This window comes from Tauraco erythrolophus, chromosome 6 (genome assembly GCF_009769465.1).
Source record: "Tauraco erythrolophus isolate bTauEry1 chromosome 6, bTauEry1.pri, whole genome shotgun sequence".
Lineage (NCBI taxonomy): Eukaryota > Metazoa > Chordata > Aves > Musophagiformes > Musophagidae > Tauraco > Tauraco erythrolophus.
Genome location: NC_141470.1, coordinates 35,378,785 through 35,398,198, shown reverse-complemented (window position 1 = coordinate 35,398,198; position 19,414 = coordinate 35,378,785). Strand labels below are relative to the sequence as shown.

At 41.1% G+C, this 19,414-nt stretch overlaps 1 protein-coding gene across 1 annotated transcript in view; it reads right to left on the bottom strand.

Annotated features, from left to right (window-relative positions):
* Positions 1 to 5,084: 5,084 nt before the first annotated feature.
* The window catches only part of PLEKHH1 (pleckstrin homology, MyTH4 and FERM domain containing H1), a 56,165-nt gene continuing 41,835 nt past the window's right edge, over positions 5,085 to 19,414 (bottom strand). Inside the window, exons 20-29 of the mRNA XM_086613335.1 lie at positions 19,145 to 19,242; positions 16,528 to 16,705; positions 16,003 to 16,158; positions 12,145 to 12,245; positions 10,180 to 10,321; positions 9,141 to 9,283; positions 7,928 to 8,057; positions 6,261 to 6,347; positions 5,575 to 5,721; positions 5,085 to 5,261 (exon numbers count right to left, since the gene is read on the bottom strand). Of these exons, the coding sequence (XP_086469461.1) occupies positions 5,085 to 5,261; positions 5,575 to 5,721; positions 6,261 to 6,347; positions 7,928 to 8,057; positions 9,141 to 9,283; positions 10,180 to 10,321; positions 12,145 to 12,245; positions 16,003 to 16,158; positions 16,528 to 16,705; positions 19,145 to 19,242 (1,359 nt within the window). The remainder of the gene's footprint in view (positions 5,262 to 5,574; positions 5,722 to 6,260; positions 6,348 to 7,927; positions 8,058 to 9,140; positions 9,284 to 10,179; positions 10,322 to 12,144; positions 12,246 to 16,002; positions 16,159 to 16,527; positions 16,706 to 19,144; positions 19,243 to 19,414) is intronic.

The following is a 19,414-nucleotide window of genomic DNA, read 5'->3' as shown; positions in this document are numbered from 1 at the left end:
CAGACTGCCAAAAATGTATATTTTTTTTTCCGTTTCTATTTAACCCTTTGTTTGAAAAACCATATACCACTTTAATTACCAAAGCTGATGGGTGGGCTGGTCTGGTTAACTTCCTAATCCACAGGAGAATTTCATTTAAAAAATTAAAATATATTGTGCATAGAATCATAGAATGGTTAGGGTTGGAAGGGACCTCAAAGATCATCTAGTTCCGACCCCCCTGCCATGGGCATTATGTTTAATGAAATAAACATAGGAGAGGAGACCTTGGCCTCTTCAGGGATCTGCTTCAAAGAGTCCCACGGGATGGGACCCTAGAGGGAAGAGGGGTCCAAGAAAGGTGATCAATATTCAAGGATCACTAATCTCAAGAACAGTCCGTCTCAATGCACTGGAAGTCAAGCAAAAATGCCAGGAATGCTATGGATGAATAAGTTGCTCCTGGTAAAACTCAAACACAGAAGGAAAGTATACAGAAGGTGGAAGCAGGGACAGGTAACCTGGGAGAAATATAGCGACACTGAGATGCGGGTTAGGAAAGCCAAAGCCCACTGGAGATGAGTCTGTTGAGGGATGTCAAATGCAACACGAAGGGCATCTGTAAGTGCATAAGTAGCAAAAGGAAGCCAGGGAACATGTGGACTCATTGGTGAATGGGGCAGGGGCATTGTGACACAGGACATGGAAAAGATGGGGCATTAAAAGGGCCACGTCAGTTGCTCTAAGAATATGAGAAAATCTGTTGTTGACAATAGTGGTAATGACTATGTGAATAAAGTTTTACTGATCTGTGTTCTAAGGATTAACTTAAGGGTGGGACATTCTTCTTTGTTGATGAGCTAGAAGTCACTGTAACCTTTAACTGGTATTTTTCTCTCTTTTTTTTTCATTGATTCCTTAGTAATGTAACTGACATGTTTGAAATGTCAAAACGAGAGCTAAACAAGTTGGCAGGAGCCTAGGGGTCAGGCTTGATTTGCATACAATGCAGAACTGTGGTTGCCTGCGCAGAATTAAAATGTGGCAACATACCATCATGCAATATGGTAGAGATAAGGGGGTTTATATTTTTTTCATGGTACCATGAAGTTTGAAAGACACAGATTAGCTCACATCATTGGGAAGTATTCTGGTTGTCCAAGTGAAAGGCAGTAGCTTGGGGATGTGCCATTGGCTTTTGGGTAATATTGTCTAGGTTACTTCATTTTTTATTGTTTTATTTCTCATACTTTAAATATTGGGGTTGGGAAGACCTTTCAGTGCAGTGCTGCCCTAATGTAAGTTAGTGGGTCTCTCTGAAGTTAGTGAAGCTGCACCCTAATGCAAACTGTGTTCAGTTGCAAGTCCAGGCAGAATTGGGGAGGGTGGGTGTTGAAACGGGCAGAAATTGGCTAATAACAGTGGCAGGCCCTGGGAGCATGACTGTGTAAATGACTACAGCAAAGGTCCTTTCGCTAAGAACCACGTGGTATGCTTGAGTTGCCTATAGCTTGGGGCATGGTTTGGCCAGGTTGCTTCTTCATGGGGAGGAAAAATGGTCACAACCCTTGAGGAGCACTCATGCAGCAGGAAGATCTGCTGAGCATTGAGGAGAACATGTCAGAAAATAAATGATATCTCAGCAGAGTGAACAGAGTCTTGGGCTTAAGAGTGTGCTGGGAACATTGACTATGCTGTGAAAATTCCCATGAAGTCCTGAGAATATGCACTGAAGAAATTACCAAGTAGCTGTGTCACAGGAGAAAGTCTAGAAGATTGTTTTAGCCATCTTTTGAAGGAGTGAACATCCTGTGCCCATGGGAGTGCACTTTAGTCATCTACTAAAGCTGAGAGAAAACAAGCAGAGAGAAACAAGGAGTCAGACTAGGGCAGGTTTGCACCAGGTATGTGCCTGGATACCAAACACAATCTTTGTCCATCGTTGTTTACATCAAGACTATTTTGGCTTTTAAAATAGTTTCTTTCACTCTGAGAATACTACAGTTTAATTCATAACTGCATTTTATTAAGAACAAACAGAAATTTCACAGTATCTCGCAGACAGCCTTTTACATACACACAGCAGTCAGGAAAACAAAGGCTTCTGTTGTCTCATTCTATGCTGTGGCAATAGTCATTGCCAAAAGCATTGATTAAAATAAAAATTGTTTTCTCTACCAAAGAATCATACAAAAAAGATACCTACACAGGGTTGTTTGGTTTTTGTTTGTTTGAAGTCAGGCAGGCTATAAATAGGGGGTATGAGTGCATCCATCAGAGTGGGGTGGTCCCTGAAATACTCAAGTATTGGTGAATATTTTTAAGAAATAAGAAAGGAGAAAAAGTTCTATATGCCATGCTTCTCAATTTAAAGTGCAGTTATGGCAGAAAATAATGAGCTTCAGGACAGCTCTTGCTTATTCAGCATCTCTGCTTCTTGTTTGCCTTGGTACAAGTGTCTGATGACAGCTCAGCTTATTCTGAAGCAGCTTTGTTACTGGTGGGATGCAAGAAGCAGGCTGCCAAACAGACCTTCAGACACAGCAGGAATTGTTAGGCACAGTTGATTGAGTAAGGAGGAATAACCCTCTCTGTATTCATACTGATGTATCTATACCAAGATCCCTCTGTGTTTGTGAGAGAGAGAGGAAATACATATTACTGACCACTCTATCAGGGTATATAGTCACCTAAAAGTATCTATGGGGAAAAAAAAAGACTAAATACCTTCTCAAAATTGTTTTTGGCTCAGAAAGCTTCCACCTTTTTGATAACTTCATGGGATGGTCCTTAAATTCATAAGTGGGTACATTACAGTATGTGTAAATCAGGTCTCTGTTCATACAATCTTTTCCTGCCTTATGTCTACTGTATTGTTTCCACAACCCACCATGGGGTGGTTTGGGTTGTTTTGTGTTTTGTTTTGTTACGAAGATGCTAATAAGGGATTACTTAAAAGATTTTTGTCTGTCCCATGCTCTTCTCTTTTAATTTGTGGCTTTGCACTCACCATAAGTGTGAAACAAAAACTTCTTGAAGTATCAGCTCCACTGTGTGCATTAATTGAATATTTCAAGGTTGGTTGCAGGTACTAGGGAGTGAAAACACTGGTATGGTTGGTTTGTTCATTTGCAAATAGCTTTGGTTTGCCATTGCTGAATTCTTTCTAATGGTTGGATTCACACTGTTTTAATTTGGGAAAGTTGCCCATGAATGCATAATTATTATGAGGTTGCACATGGTACTTTTGAAAGTGCAGTTATTCTTCCTTAACTTTTTTAGAATGCTTATCAAAATAGCCGAACTCAAGCCAGGTAGATTCAGATTTTTCAAGAAGAATTGCTATTTTTCTTTTATTTGTTTAAAATCCATTAACCGTGTCAATCATAACGAAGTCCCTTTGAAACAGATCTTAAAAAAAATTCTTAGGAAAGTCTGAAGAACAATACTTGAGTACACATTTGCTGACTACCTCCTCCTTGCTATGGTAGCATGAAGGAAGCAGGCGTTTGAAAGGAGCAGCTTCTGTCAAGTCAGAATGGCAGAGCCGGTTTGGGAAGATCTGTGCCAGTCGCTGAAAGACAGAAAAAGTACAAAATTCGCTTGCCTTGTCTTCCTTTGTCTGAGATTATGCGCAGTTTCAAACACATCCCGAAACATCTACAACAGTGATGAACAGAAAGAGTCTTTGAAAGTGCTTGTCTGACGGTGGAGCACGTGACACATTCAGCCCTGCAGCAGAGACCTAATGTTCATCTATTGCATAGAACAGCGTCGATTCCCGAAATGCATCAGTCCTGTAGGAGCAAGGGCATCATCTGATGCTGGGACCAAAACAGGCGTTCTGAGTCCCCAACATGCAAAGACACTAGGTTTCCATCTTTGATACTCTTACTGACACTGAACTCTTACCCTATACTCTCTAAAACACTGAACTCTTACCCTATACTCCCTATTTCAGATCTGAAATTATCCGTGACTTGCATTGGGATTATTCTTGTCAGTTTAGTTCCTCTTCCTTCTCAACAGTGTCTTCTTTCTTTCACATCTGGAGCAAGGACTTGGAATGTTTCTGTCTTTCAATTTTGGCATCAGTTTCAGGGAGGAGTCGTTATAGCTCTAGGGAAAATTATATTGTCTTGTTGTATAAAAACTATTATAGTCTCTGCAAAAAGACTATCTTAATAGTTGTTCGAGGAGTGGCAATGTTGAATTTAAACAGTGGTAAAAATGTTAATATGATGACTGTTCACAACCAGAGCATAGAGCTGAAGTTATGTCTAAACTACCTGATCAAACTACGTCATGTTAACCCTTACACTCTGGTAATAGCCTTTTCAGTGTACATCTAGTTTATAATGCAGTGATGTGCAGCTCCTAATACAGCCAGTATTCAACAGGACGCATTCTTGTACAGTGTTCATGCCACAGTTTCTGTTACCACCAGTTTTTACTGTGCTCAGCCCACTGCAGTCAGATTTCAGTCTGTATATACCACTCAAATCTGCCTTGCGGAGGCTGCAGTCCAATTCAGGTAAAAAGTGAGCAAGTTAGGGATTGATGCAAACAGAAGATTATTGGAAATAATGATGATACTGACTGAAAGGGGCTATGATGAGGAAAAGAGGTTGCTAGTTTTAACAGCTGGACTGAGATTCCAGACACAAGGTGTGCAGGGATCTAAAGGCAGGTGCAAAGCCAAAAATGGGAGGGATCAAAGAAAACACGTGCTTGTAAGCAAAGCAGTTAAGATCAGGAGACGGAGGAAGATGGGTGCAGGGAAAGAGAGCAGATGTAAGGTGACTGAAGCACTGTGCAGGCAAATGACCTGAGGCATGATATTTTGCATGGAGTGTGGCATGGAAAGGAAACTCCTGCACGGTCCCCACAATCAACATTTTTTTTAAGAGAAGGGACGCTGCGTCTACCCACACTAAGGAACTTTGTCTAGTATTATGGAAAAAGAATCAGAGCCCCCATTAAATTAAGGTGTGTAACCAGCAAAATCATAGCAGTCTGCAATTCAGCAGAGAGAGAGGCGGAGAAACCCCCAAAAATCCAAACAAAAAAACCCCAAAACCCCCAAAGTCAGTTGGAATGAGCCCTCAGAGCAGGGTGGGCCCCTTAGTGCTTCGGGGCACAGAAGGAAAAAAGCACCGACTTTCAGTCTCCCGGAGCCTGGTAACAGGTGTTTTGCTTCGGGAGGGCTGTGTAGAAGATAGGAGTGAAGGTGTCGAACGGTAGTTAATATAGCTGGCAATAAGAAGTGTTGCTTCAACAATCTAGGGAAAAAAAGAAAATGATTAACTGTAAGTCAATTAGAGGTAAGAATGCCCTTTGATTTTTAGAACCTATTGACTGCATAACTTTTGCAAATGGCTATCTCACATGGAGTTGTTCGGTTTTGAAATGGAGGTCTGTTTCTTAAGAGTTAGGTAGAATAAGTCTCTTGCTCAAAAGTTCCAGCTTACAAGGGGTTTCTTGAATGTATATAGCTGGTGCAGCCGCCACAAGTACCAGTCTCCAGGGCTTGTACAAATGCCCAGCTATGAGGCTGCCAGCTGGAAAGAATCTCACTGTTCATTTTGTATTTACCTTTGGAATTGCCATTGTGAAAAGGAGTTTTTCAGTGCTGTTTTTTCCAGAAGTCCTTTCTTTCATTTGACTGACTACAATCATGAAGTCATCTCGACAGCCTCCAAAAGTCAGCACAGAGGAGTATGGATAAGAGACCTTCAAGTGCTGCAGACAACAGAGAGTTTGAAACAGTCATAGTTCTGTAAAAGAAAAAACGGCCACCTTAAACCACGGTATTTGCCACTTACTGCAAGAACACTGGATCTCCCGCAGTAATAGGCAGTACAGTTCTATAGGTAACAGCTGGCAGACAGATCTCAACTGAGAATTGCATTTCCAGTTTTCTCCTAGCTTGCTCAATGCCTCACTGCTTCAGAGCAATAGTCCAAACTTTGTTACATCCCAGGTGGTGGTAGTGGAGCACATACCACTGAGATTTTGCAAGATGTACAAGCGTGTTTGCTGCCCATCAAAGAGACAGTTAGCTGTTTTATGAAACCTTACCTTATACTGTAGCTGTAATTTTCCTTTGTTTATGTAGCGTTCAAACATAGCACTGACTTCCCTCATCTCTGACTTCTACAAATTAACTTCTGGATCAATTTGAAGTTAAAGACAAACTTTGAGTGACTTTAAGTGAACTCAGGAGAATGTCTTTCTGAGGGAGGTAAGTTACTTTTCTTAAACAGTGTTCCTCACCATACCATAGTGTTATAATCCAGTATGCCGATACCATCTTCATTCACAGCTATCCAGACTGGACAGTCTTCCAATGAGGAAGGCAAAATAGGCTAGAAAAAAGAAAATTTAGATATTTATTGACCACCATACAAAGATGTTTCTGACATAATCTTGGGTTTTAAGGATAAAGTGAAGATGGGAGAGAATCCTGTAGTACTGGTCTGATCTGATTTGATTTTTAAGAGGACTTCTCTCAAAATCTGGAATAATGTTTTCAGATTTACATAGACTTTTGGGACAAATGGCACAAGAGATGCAATGATAACAAAGGCTTTGAGATTAATTACATTCCATCAGTGTAGTTAAATCTGAAGGAAATGCTAGGACAGAGAAAAAAAATGGCAGCTCTGGTTCTTATACTACTCCTATCAGTCAGGCATGTGGTGAATCCTGTTGATTTCTAGAATAGCAGCACACCCAGTGCCATCACATCAGTGCAATTTTCTTTCCTACAGATTTTGACAGATGTGCATCAATCATCCCTTAAAGATGAGCTATGTGTTGTTATGGCTAATGACATGAATCTTTCCTGGGAATCTGCTATGACATGGCTAATACCATCGGCTTTGCCGTTTAACTAGTGCAAAGTTATAAAATATGTTAATCTGAAATATCAACATTATTTAAACTCTGTGTGGAACTATTCTATATTCTGATTCTTCAGTGTCAGTAACCTCAAATACCAGCAACCTCTCTTCTGCTTTTACTCCTGATAGTGAAAATAAGTGTCTTTTCGAAAACTTCCTGTATATTTACTCAAGAGGTCCCTTTCATCCTTAGACTTTATTCTGTAACTATAGCAGCTTTGACTTCAAAGCAAGAGACGTGTAACCATGAACAAGATGTATCTGAAGCTTTTAATAGAGGAGATTTCTGCTGGGTTGGGGAAGATGGTTAATGCCAAAACAAGATTTCTCAGACATCCACTATGTGCTAAGACATTAGTTCCAGCAAGGGTAATAGGTACAGAGGTCTAGCCTGGGGTGAGCTGAGGGATGATACATGCTACTGGGAGAAGCACTCCCTCCAGCTGTTCTTTGCTGTCCACCTGATGCCTGTGAGCTGGCAGCTTACCCAATATGTGCTTTAGTTTTTGTTTCTGCAACAGGACATGAGAAGTGCTTGCCTCTCTCATGTGGCAAGGAAAGCAGCCAGCTCTGTGTCAAGCAGAGAACAGGACTGAAATATTCATTCTCCTTTTAGCAAGCATCAGCTGCCAGGTGTGATTTATGGGGCACGCTTCCCTTCCAGCCCTCACAGTGGTATGTAAATAGTATTTTTTAAACTATCATTGCAGCCCTGATGACCAGGGAAATTCTCAGGGAAAGCTGCCTGAGAAAGCTTTGGCAAGGTTTGTAAGGAGAGCGATCAACTGATCAACTGATGCAGCCCAGGGAACCTTCAATATTTATTTACTAAACGCTAGCAACCTCTAGTGTTTATGAATGTGTTTCCCTTCTTTCTAAACCTATATGGTATCAAACAGAGCTGTTAATTCAGAACAGAGCAGTGTTCAGTTTTTCCCCTTCCTGAAGTAGAAGCGTTTTCAACTAGTGTTACCAGAGATCAGAGGTATGCCTCTGCTCAGGTAGTTCACTCTTAGGAACAGAAAAAAGTGTGCTCCAGTTACCTTAGCAACAAATATTTTGGTTCCAAAGAGGGGCCATTTCCGGGCCACTGTCAAATAGATTCGGATGCATTCTGGTGGAGAGCACCCCTGCAGGACCATCCACTTCGTTGCCAGCCTGTCAGCCAGTTGCCTTTCGGAATCCAAGAAGCAAGACAGCGTTATTTACTAATGTCTTCCAAGGAAAGGTGAGTAAAATCATATCAGTTAATCAATGTACCTCTTATTCCAAACGGGCTGTTCTACGCATTACTATGGCCAGGGCTGTTGGCATTGTCAGTTACGAGGGTTGTACAACCCAAGTTTATTTTAGCATTTGCTCTGCTTCTACAATTATTTTACTACTAGTTATACTGTAATGCCCAGGAATCCCAGTCACATATGGGTTGCTCACTGGTGTATATATTAAACAACTGTAACTAAAAACACTCAGGCAGCTGTTAAAATAAAATCCTGCCCAGCTTGTCTTCACATTCAATTATACTCTCACCTTTATCTTAACTTGTCTGTAGTATGCTCTATATGGAGTGGCAATATATATTAACTCACTGTTGATTTGGCTCACTGGGGATGGTTTGGCAGCTATCTTGCTACATGCAGATGGAATTTGCTTCCAAAAGGAGGCAATTGTGTTAGTTCCACTACTGCATCCCTAAGTAGCTTTGGATCTGGAAGATTACCCTTCTCTCTTGAAAACAGTTAGAGCTGAGATCCATGGCAGCATCTGAATTCTGTACTTGAGATCTCTGCATTGTGTGTGAGAATTTCCGAGTCAAAACATCAAAAAGCCCTGCCAAAACACATCCTACCAGAATTGCTGCATGGCCTGAAGCAGCCCATATGTGCTGGCTTTACGGCTCATTGCAAATGTTAGGCATCTGGATTCAATTGACACTTGGGGAAGGGCAAAACAAAAATTCAGAAACAGAATTAATCTTAGTCTTAGTTTAGAGTTTGTTGGAACTGAGATGCCTAATTTGGAAGTGAAAGGTTTAAAGTTCTTGTCTAGGGGATAATTAGTTGGTGATTTGGCTCTTTTTATATTAGTTAACTGCTATTTTCTTTTAAAGGAACCTTTTCCTGACACTTGTGTTTTGTTTAAGTTTCTACATCAAATAATCTTGACAGGGCTCCTTGAAACTTCTTAAATATAAAGACAGAATTTTGCACGTAGAATTCGTTTTCAGTGCAAAGTGTAGAAGAACAAACAATTTACCTGAGCTGTTCAGGAGTAATGTTTTGCTTGTAGCGTTTGGGGTAGAATTTATCTAAGACCTGGTGGAGAAGATGCTGCATTTTATATTGTGATGTTCCCCCAGGACTTGAAGATCCCGGTCGATCCAAATCTCCATATTCCACCTAAGAAAACATTATAGTTGATAGTGCAACAGAACTTTGGGTGTTTTAGTGCAACAGAACATTCCATGAATTCCCATACCAATAACTACTGTGTTTATTAGTCATGCAAAAAGACATCGTTAGGGGTAGGTATTTTGTCTACAGCATTTACCATAGCAAATGTATACAACAGAGCAACTACTGAGGATGTGACTACCCAAGGAATTCTTTACTGATCTAAGAAAGTGAAACAAGATCTCGGCCAGCTATTTGTTGTAGGGAGACACTTCTGTGTAACTGCCAGGCTTTTGGGGTTTATTTTCAATTGGCCAATTAAAACAACAGCCTATTTGTAAATAGTTTGGACAATGTTCCCACCTTCTTCATCTCAGTTTACATTGCTTTAACAAATGCAGCAATCAGTTTCAGCTTACTAAGAAACTATTATCCTGCTTATCATGCCCACAAGCCATACTGTGTGTTTTATGTGGTAAAATGCTAAATGCAAGCCTGGAGGTCTAATGGAGGATCCTACAAGATGCTCTTCCTGAGTAAGAGGCTATTGGCAATGCAACAGGGAAAGTTTTGACTATTAAGTGGAATTCTAGTGATATTATTTCCATATCTCTGCTAAGGCACTACTTGGAACTGTTCGGGGGATAGTCCAGCCTCACTGTTTTTTCCAGTGTTTTTCTTCAGGAGAGACACTCCTGTAGCAAATTTCCCTACAGCAAAAGCTGTTCTAATAACATATGTATGCTGGTATAACATGTTTCGCATGGCACATCTCAGACTGTATGTTTGATAAGAAATACCACTTTTGATGTAAAAGACGGCTGCTTGCTAAAAGATAATCAGTGTACAGCTGAAGTCCTTAGAGGACAAAAGGTAGTATTTCTGCCCATAGCCATACTCACCTGAGCCATCAGGGCCACCATTTCCAGGGCTAATTCCTTATTAACAGGAAACCTTCCATTGGCTATTTCATTGCTGACTTGGAAGGCCAGTAGCAACCGCTCCCGATCTGTCTCACCTTTGGCCTGGCTCCGAAAATATAACCTAAAAAGCAGAGAGGATTGTGAAGGTAAAAAGGTATTGTGAACCGAAAGCAGAGGTGGGAACTTTAATCAAGGTGAGTAAAACTAAAAGTGGGTTGTTTTGGTTTTTGTGGGGTTTTTTTCCCTCCTTCTCCAAAGTGAACTTTGTGTATTACAGAGGGTACTGGAGAGAGATTTGGAAGCTGAGGTGCTTCCCTTATGAACAAGATTTGGGCGAGAAGGCTCAAAACATGTTTTCTAGCTTTGGAAGCCATTTGAATTCTGAGTGCCGACCACTTCAAGACAGTGAAGCCCTATTAAACACAGGCAAATCAGTGTCCTCCGTCCCCGTCAAGCACAGACAGGCAATATTTAAGATACGGCCTTCTCTGCTTATCACAGAATACAGAACTGCCTCTGCTCTACATGAATAAACTTCTACAAGACAGCCTTGTAGACTTGTTATTTTTCCCAGCCTTGTTTTGACCATTTACACTGATATCGTTATTAAAAGTCTTCAGTTTGCATCAGCAGGAAATAGGAGACCAAATTATCAGGCTTTATTTCAAAAACTGAAGAAGCATTCTTGTAAATCAAAGCTTCCTACTATTTTTTATCCCCTTCACACTTGCAATTTCTTTGACCTGGTATAGCAAGATGTCTAATGGAGATTGAAGACACCAACTTGGGGAATGCTTCCCAATACCATTCCTTTTGCATGCCTATTTACAGCCCACGCCATCTAATTCAAATATTAATTTACAGCTGCATCTATGACTATATATTCCACAATACCACGCAAGATACTCATGCCAGTGGATCAGTTTGTTTATTTTTATGTCAATTTATGATTAACACCACCAATAGGACCATAGTGACCTTTCCACGTGTCTTATCAGAGTCCTTGGTGTTAGAACAGCCCAACCTTGGAAAGACCTTATCAAAACATCCTTGCTGTCCAGTTTAGGCACATTCCAGTCCAACAAAATAATACTGCAAAGTTTCGCTCCTGAAACAAATACTGCCTTCTGCGTCAAAAGTAATAACTTCTGATTCCACATCTGTTATAGCAACTAACAAAGTCCACAGAAATTTGTTTCCATCATTACAGTCCACAAAATCTTCACACATTCAATACAGAACTTTGTCTCTTTTAGGTTTTGGGGTGGCCTTTCTTTCACCTGCCAACAGAATTCACATGCAGAAAGCCATTCCTTGTTCTCATGCGCAGCTCTCCCTACACTGTAATTCAGAATTCCTGTCTGTATTATAAATTATGAACTTAGTCCAGTGTTTGATTTAGATCTTTGTCTCATACTTTCATTCTCTACTATCTCTCATCATCTAACTTCTAACATTTCTTTCTCTATAAAGTCTGGGCATTGCTACTACATGTCTTCTCTACAGCTTGTGCCATTTAGAACATTGTTCTTGTATCTTTTTCATCTTTGTGATTTTTCATTTAATTGCAAGTTTCAGCATATTTGTTTTCACTGGTGATTTTTCCCCCAGGTCTCTTTTCTTCTCACCTAACAGGCATTATTTAATTATGTTTTAGATCTAGGCAAATGAAATTGTGCCAAGTATGTCTTATTGTGCTACAGCTAGTTCTTAACACATTTTAAGTCTATTCTGCTATTGTAAATTGTTTCGGGTTTTACCTCTAGGCCATATACCCTCTTTTACACAAAAGTCATCACATTTCATGTAGGATTTGATCGCATCTTAGCTAAAATAGTTTTGGCACTAACAGTACTATAAATTACTGGCCGTCTATAGAGATATATACAGCCTAGAAACGTTTAATTAACAGCAGTAGTGAGGCCAACCAATGAAGCACAGTACCTGTTCTTATAGGTCAACTTCACAATTCTTGTGCCACCTTCATACTTCCCAGGATGCAATTCTTTTAAAGCTTGTTCCCATTTAGAAATGACATCGCAGATCTTTAAAAAATACCATGGAGAGAGGAGAGACAAACTGAGGTGAAATGTACAGTCAAGGCTTAAATAAAAAGTAAGTAAAAAAAGTATTGTGGAACACATAAAATAAAGAAACAGACTATATGAGCATAAACACAGCCTGAAGTGGCTAAACAATTCCTTTTTCTATTACACAGTATGTCAAAATTAAAGCATTCCAACTGAAAACTCCAGCTGTAATCTGCCAAGGGACATATGTAAATGAATTCTGGTCTGGTAGCAACTCTGTGGCTATGTTTATGCTAGCAAGCAGCAAAGCCCAGGAAGAGCAGATCTGCACAGTGAAACGCCTGTGCCTAAGACCCCATGCCCACACTTTATAAGTTTCTGAGTTTCCTTTGGAAAGGGTTTTCCTTTGGACTAGCTTTAGGCTGGCCAAATGGCCTGAAAACTCACTACTATGTTGGATCACATCTTCCAGTTCATATCTCACATAAAAAAGAATCCATTTCATACTCTCTAAAGTTGCTCCTTAATGTGAATCAAAGCATGGTTAACAGGAATGATTGGTAGAATCATAGAATCATAGAATTTTCTAGGTTGGAAAAGACCTTAGAGATCATCCAGTCCAACCGTCCCTAATCTCCCATTAAACCATGTCCCTAAGCAGTTCATCCACCCTTTTCTTAAACACATCCAGGGATGGGGACTCAACCACCTCCCTGGGCAGCCTATTCCAGTGGCTGACAACCCCTTCCAAGAAGAAATTCTTTCTAACATCCAACTTGAACCTCCCCTGACTAAGCTTATACCCATTTCCTCTTGTTCTGTCACCCATCACTAATGTAAAGAACCCTTCCCCTACCTCCCCACCATCTTTTCTCAAGTATTTGTAGGCTGTAATCAGGTCTCCCCTCAGCCTCCTCTTCTCCAGGCTAAACAGCCCCAACTCCCTCAGCCGCCCCCCATAAGTTTTATTTTCCAGCCCCTTGACCAGTTTAGTCGCCGTTCTCTGGACTCGCTCCAGGAGCTCAATATCTCTCTTAAAGCAAGGGGCCCAAAACTGGACACAATATTCCAGGTGCGGCCTCACCAGTGCCGAGTACAGGGGCAGGATCACTTCCCTGCTCCTGCTGGTCACACTATTCTTGATACACGCCAGTATCCCATTGGCCTTTTTGGCTACCTGGGCACACTGCTGGCTCATATCAAGCCGGTAGTCAACCAACACCCCCAGGTCCTTCTCCGCCAGGCAGCTCTCCAGCCACTCTTCCCCAAGCCTGTAGCGATGCTTGGGGTTTTTATACCCCAAGTGAAGGACTCTGCACTTGGCCTTATTAAAGCTCATGCCATTGGCCTCAGCCCAACGATCCAGCCTGTTCAAATCCCTCCGAAGGGCCTCCCTACCCTCAAGCAGATCGACACAGCCTCCCAGCTTGGTGTCGTCCGCAAATTTACTGAGGGTACATTCAATCCCCTCATCCAGGTTATTGATAAAGATGTTAAACAGAACTGGACCCAGCACTGAGCCCTGGGGAACCCCACTGGTGACCGGCCTCCAGCCGGATTTAGCCCCATTTACCACCACTCTTTGGGCCCGGCCATCCAGCCAGTTTTTAACCCAAGGAGCGTGTGCCTATCCAGGCCAGCAGTTACCAGTTTCGCAACCAAGGTTTGCTTCAAAAGTGCCCTCCTGAGCCAAACTAAAGCACCAACGTATCCTCTGAATAGCAGTTGTCTACAGGCTTGGCTAAACTGAACCCTTGGATGTGAATGTCCAAACTTTGGAAATGTTTGGTCCTAGATTCCAACTTTGTAACTCAGACACATTTTTAGTAATACCATAATTAATCTCTTTGGTTCCATTCAGCTTCTCTTGGTTATTCCAGTCCTTTTACAAGTGGTCCAATAAAGACTCTTACTTCTCTTTTGATAGCATCTCAGTAAAAGGAATGTGAACATAAGAAGCCACATGAAATTAATAATCAGATATCTTAATCCTCTCTTGAAAAGCTACTGAGATTGCCTTGGCAAGTGAATAACAACCAGCTAATAACCAGTAAAAGTGATGCCTTTGATTGTCTCAAGCTCCTTCGTTTACTCTAATATCTCGTCTCTCCAAATCATGGTTCAATTACCAGCAAAGCTCCAGGTTATCTGATCTATATCAGGCCATGAAAGTGAAGTATATAACTTGGCACTGTCTGCTGGTAGTTTCCTCTTCAAACCATCTAACAAAGTTATTGGCATCTTCTCCATCTACTGCCCAATGTAAAATTTTATGCTGACTAAAACTGAATGTTTATGTTCCTTGCAGGTATCAGGGCCTCTTCAAAGTTGCCACTACCACTATTCCTCCATCAATGCTGTACCACAGATTATTCTCTCAGATTTGTGACAAAATCTAATGTGTTTCATTCATGGCCACTAGCCTGCTCACTTAAGGCAGTCATAAAGACAGAGATGTTAACGCTTTGCTTTCCTTTTCCCTCCATCTGAGGCACTCCTCTCTTTTTCTAAAGTGAAATCTTAGTTATTTGAGCTTTCTCCCCTAAGTATGCTCATCAACAATGAAAGCCTGAGTTATCTGAAGATACCAAGAAAATACTTCATAATCCAATAGATGAGATTTATATGGACATGCCAAGAGACTCACAGCCTAACATAAATTTGTCCCAATTAGGAGTGTCACATTTGATGTTAGTTGTGACATCTGATCATGCTAGCTAGCTCAGTTATGTTTTAATTTTGCAGTCAAGACAAATTAAACTTTAATATGTGCTAAAATCTGAGTTAAAGACTTTTTAAAAATTGACCAATTTATCACCTACTGAAACACAACGTGCTTTGTCTTCACGAGTACCTCAGACTAGACTGAGCTAATTATAGAATCATAGTATCATTGAGGCTGGAAAAGACCTTTCAGATCATCAAATCCAACCATAAACCTAACACTGTCAAGTCCACCACTAAACCATGTCCGTAAGACACCACATCTACACATCTTTTAAATACCTTCAGGGACGGTGACTCAACCACTTCCCTGGGCAGCCTGTTCCAACACTTGACAACCCTTTTGGTGAAGAAATTTTTTCCTAATATCCAATCTCAACCTCCCCTGGTGCAACTTGAGGCCATTTCCTCTTGTCCTGTCACTTGTTACTTGAGAGGAGACTGACACCCACCTTGCTACAACCTCCTTTCAGGTAGTTGTAGATAGTGATAAGGTCTCCCCTCAGCCTCCTTTTCTCCAGGCTAAACAACTTTGGTTCCCTCAGCTGCTCCTCATAAGACTTGTTCTCTAGACCCTTTGCCAGCTTCACTGCTCTTCTTTGGACACACTTTTGCACCTCAATGTCTTTCTTGTAGTGAGTGGCCCAAAACTGAACACAGTATTCCAGATGCAGCCTCATGAGTGCTGAGTACAGGGGGACAATCACTTCTCTAGTCCTGCTGGCCACACTATTTCTGATACAAGCCAAGATGCTGTTGGTCTTTTTGGCCACCTGGGCACACTGCCAGCTCGTATTCAGCCAGCTGTTGACTAACACCCCCAGGTCCTTTTCCACTGGGCAGCTTTCCAGCCACTGTTCTCCAAGCCTGTAGCGTTGCATGGGGTTGTTGTGATCCAAGTGCAGGAATTAAAGTCCCATCTCTGAATTCTAATCTAGACAGACAATACCCAAGTGTATTTGATCTTGCTGCATCAAGAAAAATTCATTAGCCATTTAGCAACTCTTCAAAGATGTATGCTGAATGTAGCAGAGGGAGAAAAAAATACCTTCACGTTGCCCTGCAGACAATGTTCCAAATTCCTGCCAGAAGGATCATCTGTGAACAGAGAAAAACCTGTGTGGGATGGCTTCCTCATTCCTGTCTCTTGGTTCAGTCGATGGATGAATTCATCAACTGTTGAGGAACCATCAAAACCTACAACCTGCAATGCAAGAGGAGCTAATTCAAGAAACATGACATTGAGGGGTATCACAACTAACAAAGCCTGTTTTCCTACAGATTGATGTCTCATGATTGTCTGCCAGCTCCAGTGACTGCCCTTGCATACTGTCTCCCTTCACATTGCATTCTTTCTCGTACTGAGACACACATGACATCTCTCCCTTTTCCTCAGTAGAGCTGGAGCTGGATTCCTTTAATTTTCTCAGGAAAAATGGCAAGGAGGAGAAATAGTGTCTATCTCCCAATATCTGATATGTATAAACAACATGGTGCCACCCATTCACATGAAGGAGGCAGGTTATGATGCAGTCCTCTAGTGTCCAGAAGAAAGGCAGCTGTGGTGGCTCACCTGGTAGGTTCCGTTCATGAAGTGCACTGGGATGCTGAAGGGGAGTGAGTGGTGGTAGGGATTTCTCAGCAGGATGGACACAATCTCCATCCGGGAGGGCTTGGCTTCCCGCTCACCAGTCTGCACAGTGCGGTCTACTGATCTCTGGCAGTAGATGGCATACTTGCCTATTTCACTCCTAGGCAAAGAGGTGGAAATAAGCCACAAACATGCTTTAAATGCCATGTCCTCTTCCATTTCCCATGCCATGACACAGGCATTCCTCCTGCAGGCTTTTGCTCAAGCAAAGATACATCTCTGCAGAGATCTTAGTTCATTGCAACAGACTAACAGCTCAAGTGAAAAGCTACAATGCAAACTTGAGCTCCAAGGATCTGTAAAATAAGGTAGATGAGACTCTGGGAAGCTCAAGAGCATTCCCTCCTCCTAGATTGACTGAACATAGGTACAGGAATATCCTCTTCTGTATCCTGTTGCCATCATAGTATCCATTAAACAGACCAGTTCACTCTCAAACTTGCTGTCATGCCAGTGGAATTTAGTTAACTATCATGTCAAGTCCTGATAAGTATTAATAATAAATTGTAATGCATTAGTCTCACTTACAGGCTTACATAAATTGTGTTTATCAATTTACATGGTTACACAAATTATGTGTCCATGTATAACTCTATCTGCCAATCAAGAGACTCGACAAGAGATTCAAAGCAGGCTCAGATTTGTTGATAGTTCAATACAGTATAGGGACAGTTAATAATATGATCAGTTTACTGTCTACTGAAGAGAGTGCTCCACTGAACACCACTAAAAGGACTTAAGTTTCTCTAAAACCAGGCAGGAACAGTCAATGTCACCTTTTGCAAAAATCTTAAGAATGTATATACTGAATAAGTTCTGAAATTGAAGGATTTATAACCATACTATCACTTTGCAGGGGAAACTAATTCCATTCAAGATACCTTCAGGAGCTCCATACATGATTAAATCTCCAGTTAAATCCCTGCAAGCAACACGGAAATCAGCAGCTCTGACTTTTCACTGTAGCAAGATATTGCTCACCTCCCCAGTAATGCATTTGAACAATTTTCAAATGAGGAATCTTGCTTCAACGAGAAGCTGTTGTGTCTGGCTCCCAAATGCTCCTGAACCCTGTCCCTTCTAACCTAGAACTGTGGCCCACTTTTCTTCCTCTCTTAGAGACTAGATATCTACTCAAAGGTCACCTTTCATGGAAGACAATACCTAGAATGAAGATCTAGTGTAAATCTAGACTATAGGCATTATGCAGTGTTAACATTCTAGTATCGTTTGCTGTGTGAAACAGGGAAAGCATATCTATTGAACTGGTCAAGAAACGGCCGTACCTGCTCCATCTAAAGACAGAAGTATTCCTAAAGACAGGCAGAAGGAGCTAAGTCCCATTTAGCAACTGCTCTAAATCTAATCTAATTTATAGCTGGATTGTATAAATACATTTTCTCTTTGCTTCTGCTTAAGGTTTATTTGTTGATAACGGTACTTTTGGGCTAAGAGCCTGGCAGACCATCAGCATAGTAATGCTTGAAACTGATGCATTAAATCAGTTTCACAGAGGCCAGCATATCCTTATGAAATGCAATAGTCCCTAACAGTAGAGCAGCTCCACTATTGTGTTGAATGGGACAGCAATTGCAATGCACAAGTTTGAAGAGATGATTTCTAGTACTAAACATGTTGCCTTAGCCAATGGAGAGAGATCCTGAACACTGAGGAGTGCCTTGCCTGATAACTGTATATTTGCTTCTGAGAAGAAATAGCAAATTTGAGGCAGCATATAAGAAAATAATAATAATAAAAAAAAAAGATAGGAAGAGTATACAGATTTCCTTTGCAATACCAGGAGGCTTTTAGCTTGACTTCCAAGGCAGACATAGGTTTGAAATGAAACCACTGTTTTATCTATGTCTTGGCAATAGTATATTGTTGCAACAGACAACTAGACATCTCTAGCTGTGACCTCCCTCCCAAGGACACGGTGAGATATGCTGAAGACCAGATCACCATGGAAACAAACAAAGAGCACAGTGTGAACACTGGAGAGCAACGTATTGCAGTTACAGTAGGTCTTGCTCCGGTTTCTGGTAAGGGAAAATGTTACACACCAAAGAGGTAACAGAAAACACATACATTTCAGGTTTGTTAGTTTTTCCTAACTTTTTCTGGTTCCCTGAGATGTTCTCTGCCTCCCTTTTGTTCCATCAGTATGCCTGTTAACCTGGCAGCAGAATGTAATACACATAAAATTCTAAGAATTTATTCTAAATAATTACTTTGGTCTGTCTTTCTATCAATAAAAGAAAGTAGCTGCATCAGCAAAAAACTTGCTATGTAGCTCTATTTATATCTGCAAAAAGTTCTTTTGCTAGTATAGGTCACTCAGTTTTGTGAACTAGCTTAATATAAGTGACAAATTAATGTGAATGTCTGAAGGGGGACAGCTTGATACCATTGGGAACCTGCTGTCCCTTCCCTCAACTTATTTTTGCAGGTGTGAGTTATAAAATTGCTTCCATCTTTATCCATGGCAGATGCAAAAGGCAATCATCTTAGCAGAAGAAAATGCTGTTGCAGTCTTTACCTGGGGTCTGCATGTCGCTGCAAGTGCTGTTTGATGTACCAGAGAAAGTGATGCTGAGGCAGGAATAGAGGAGCACACAAAGCCAGGAGTTGCCAGCACTGTAAACATAAAACTGGACATCATTCTTGTTCTGTATTTCTTGCCTGTTGTCTTTCATAGAATACGGCAACTAAAATGTTCGATGGTGACCAGTGCTTTTGGGAGTGACCATTTTTAGACATGTAGTTCAAGATGTTTCAAAGGGAAGTGAAAGTCAGAGGACAGACTGCT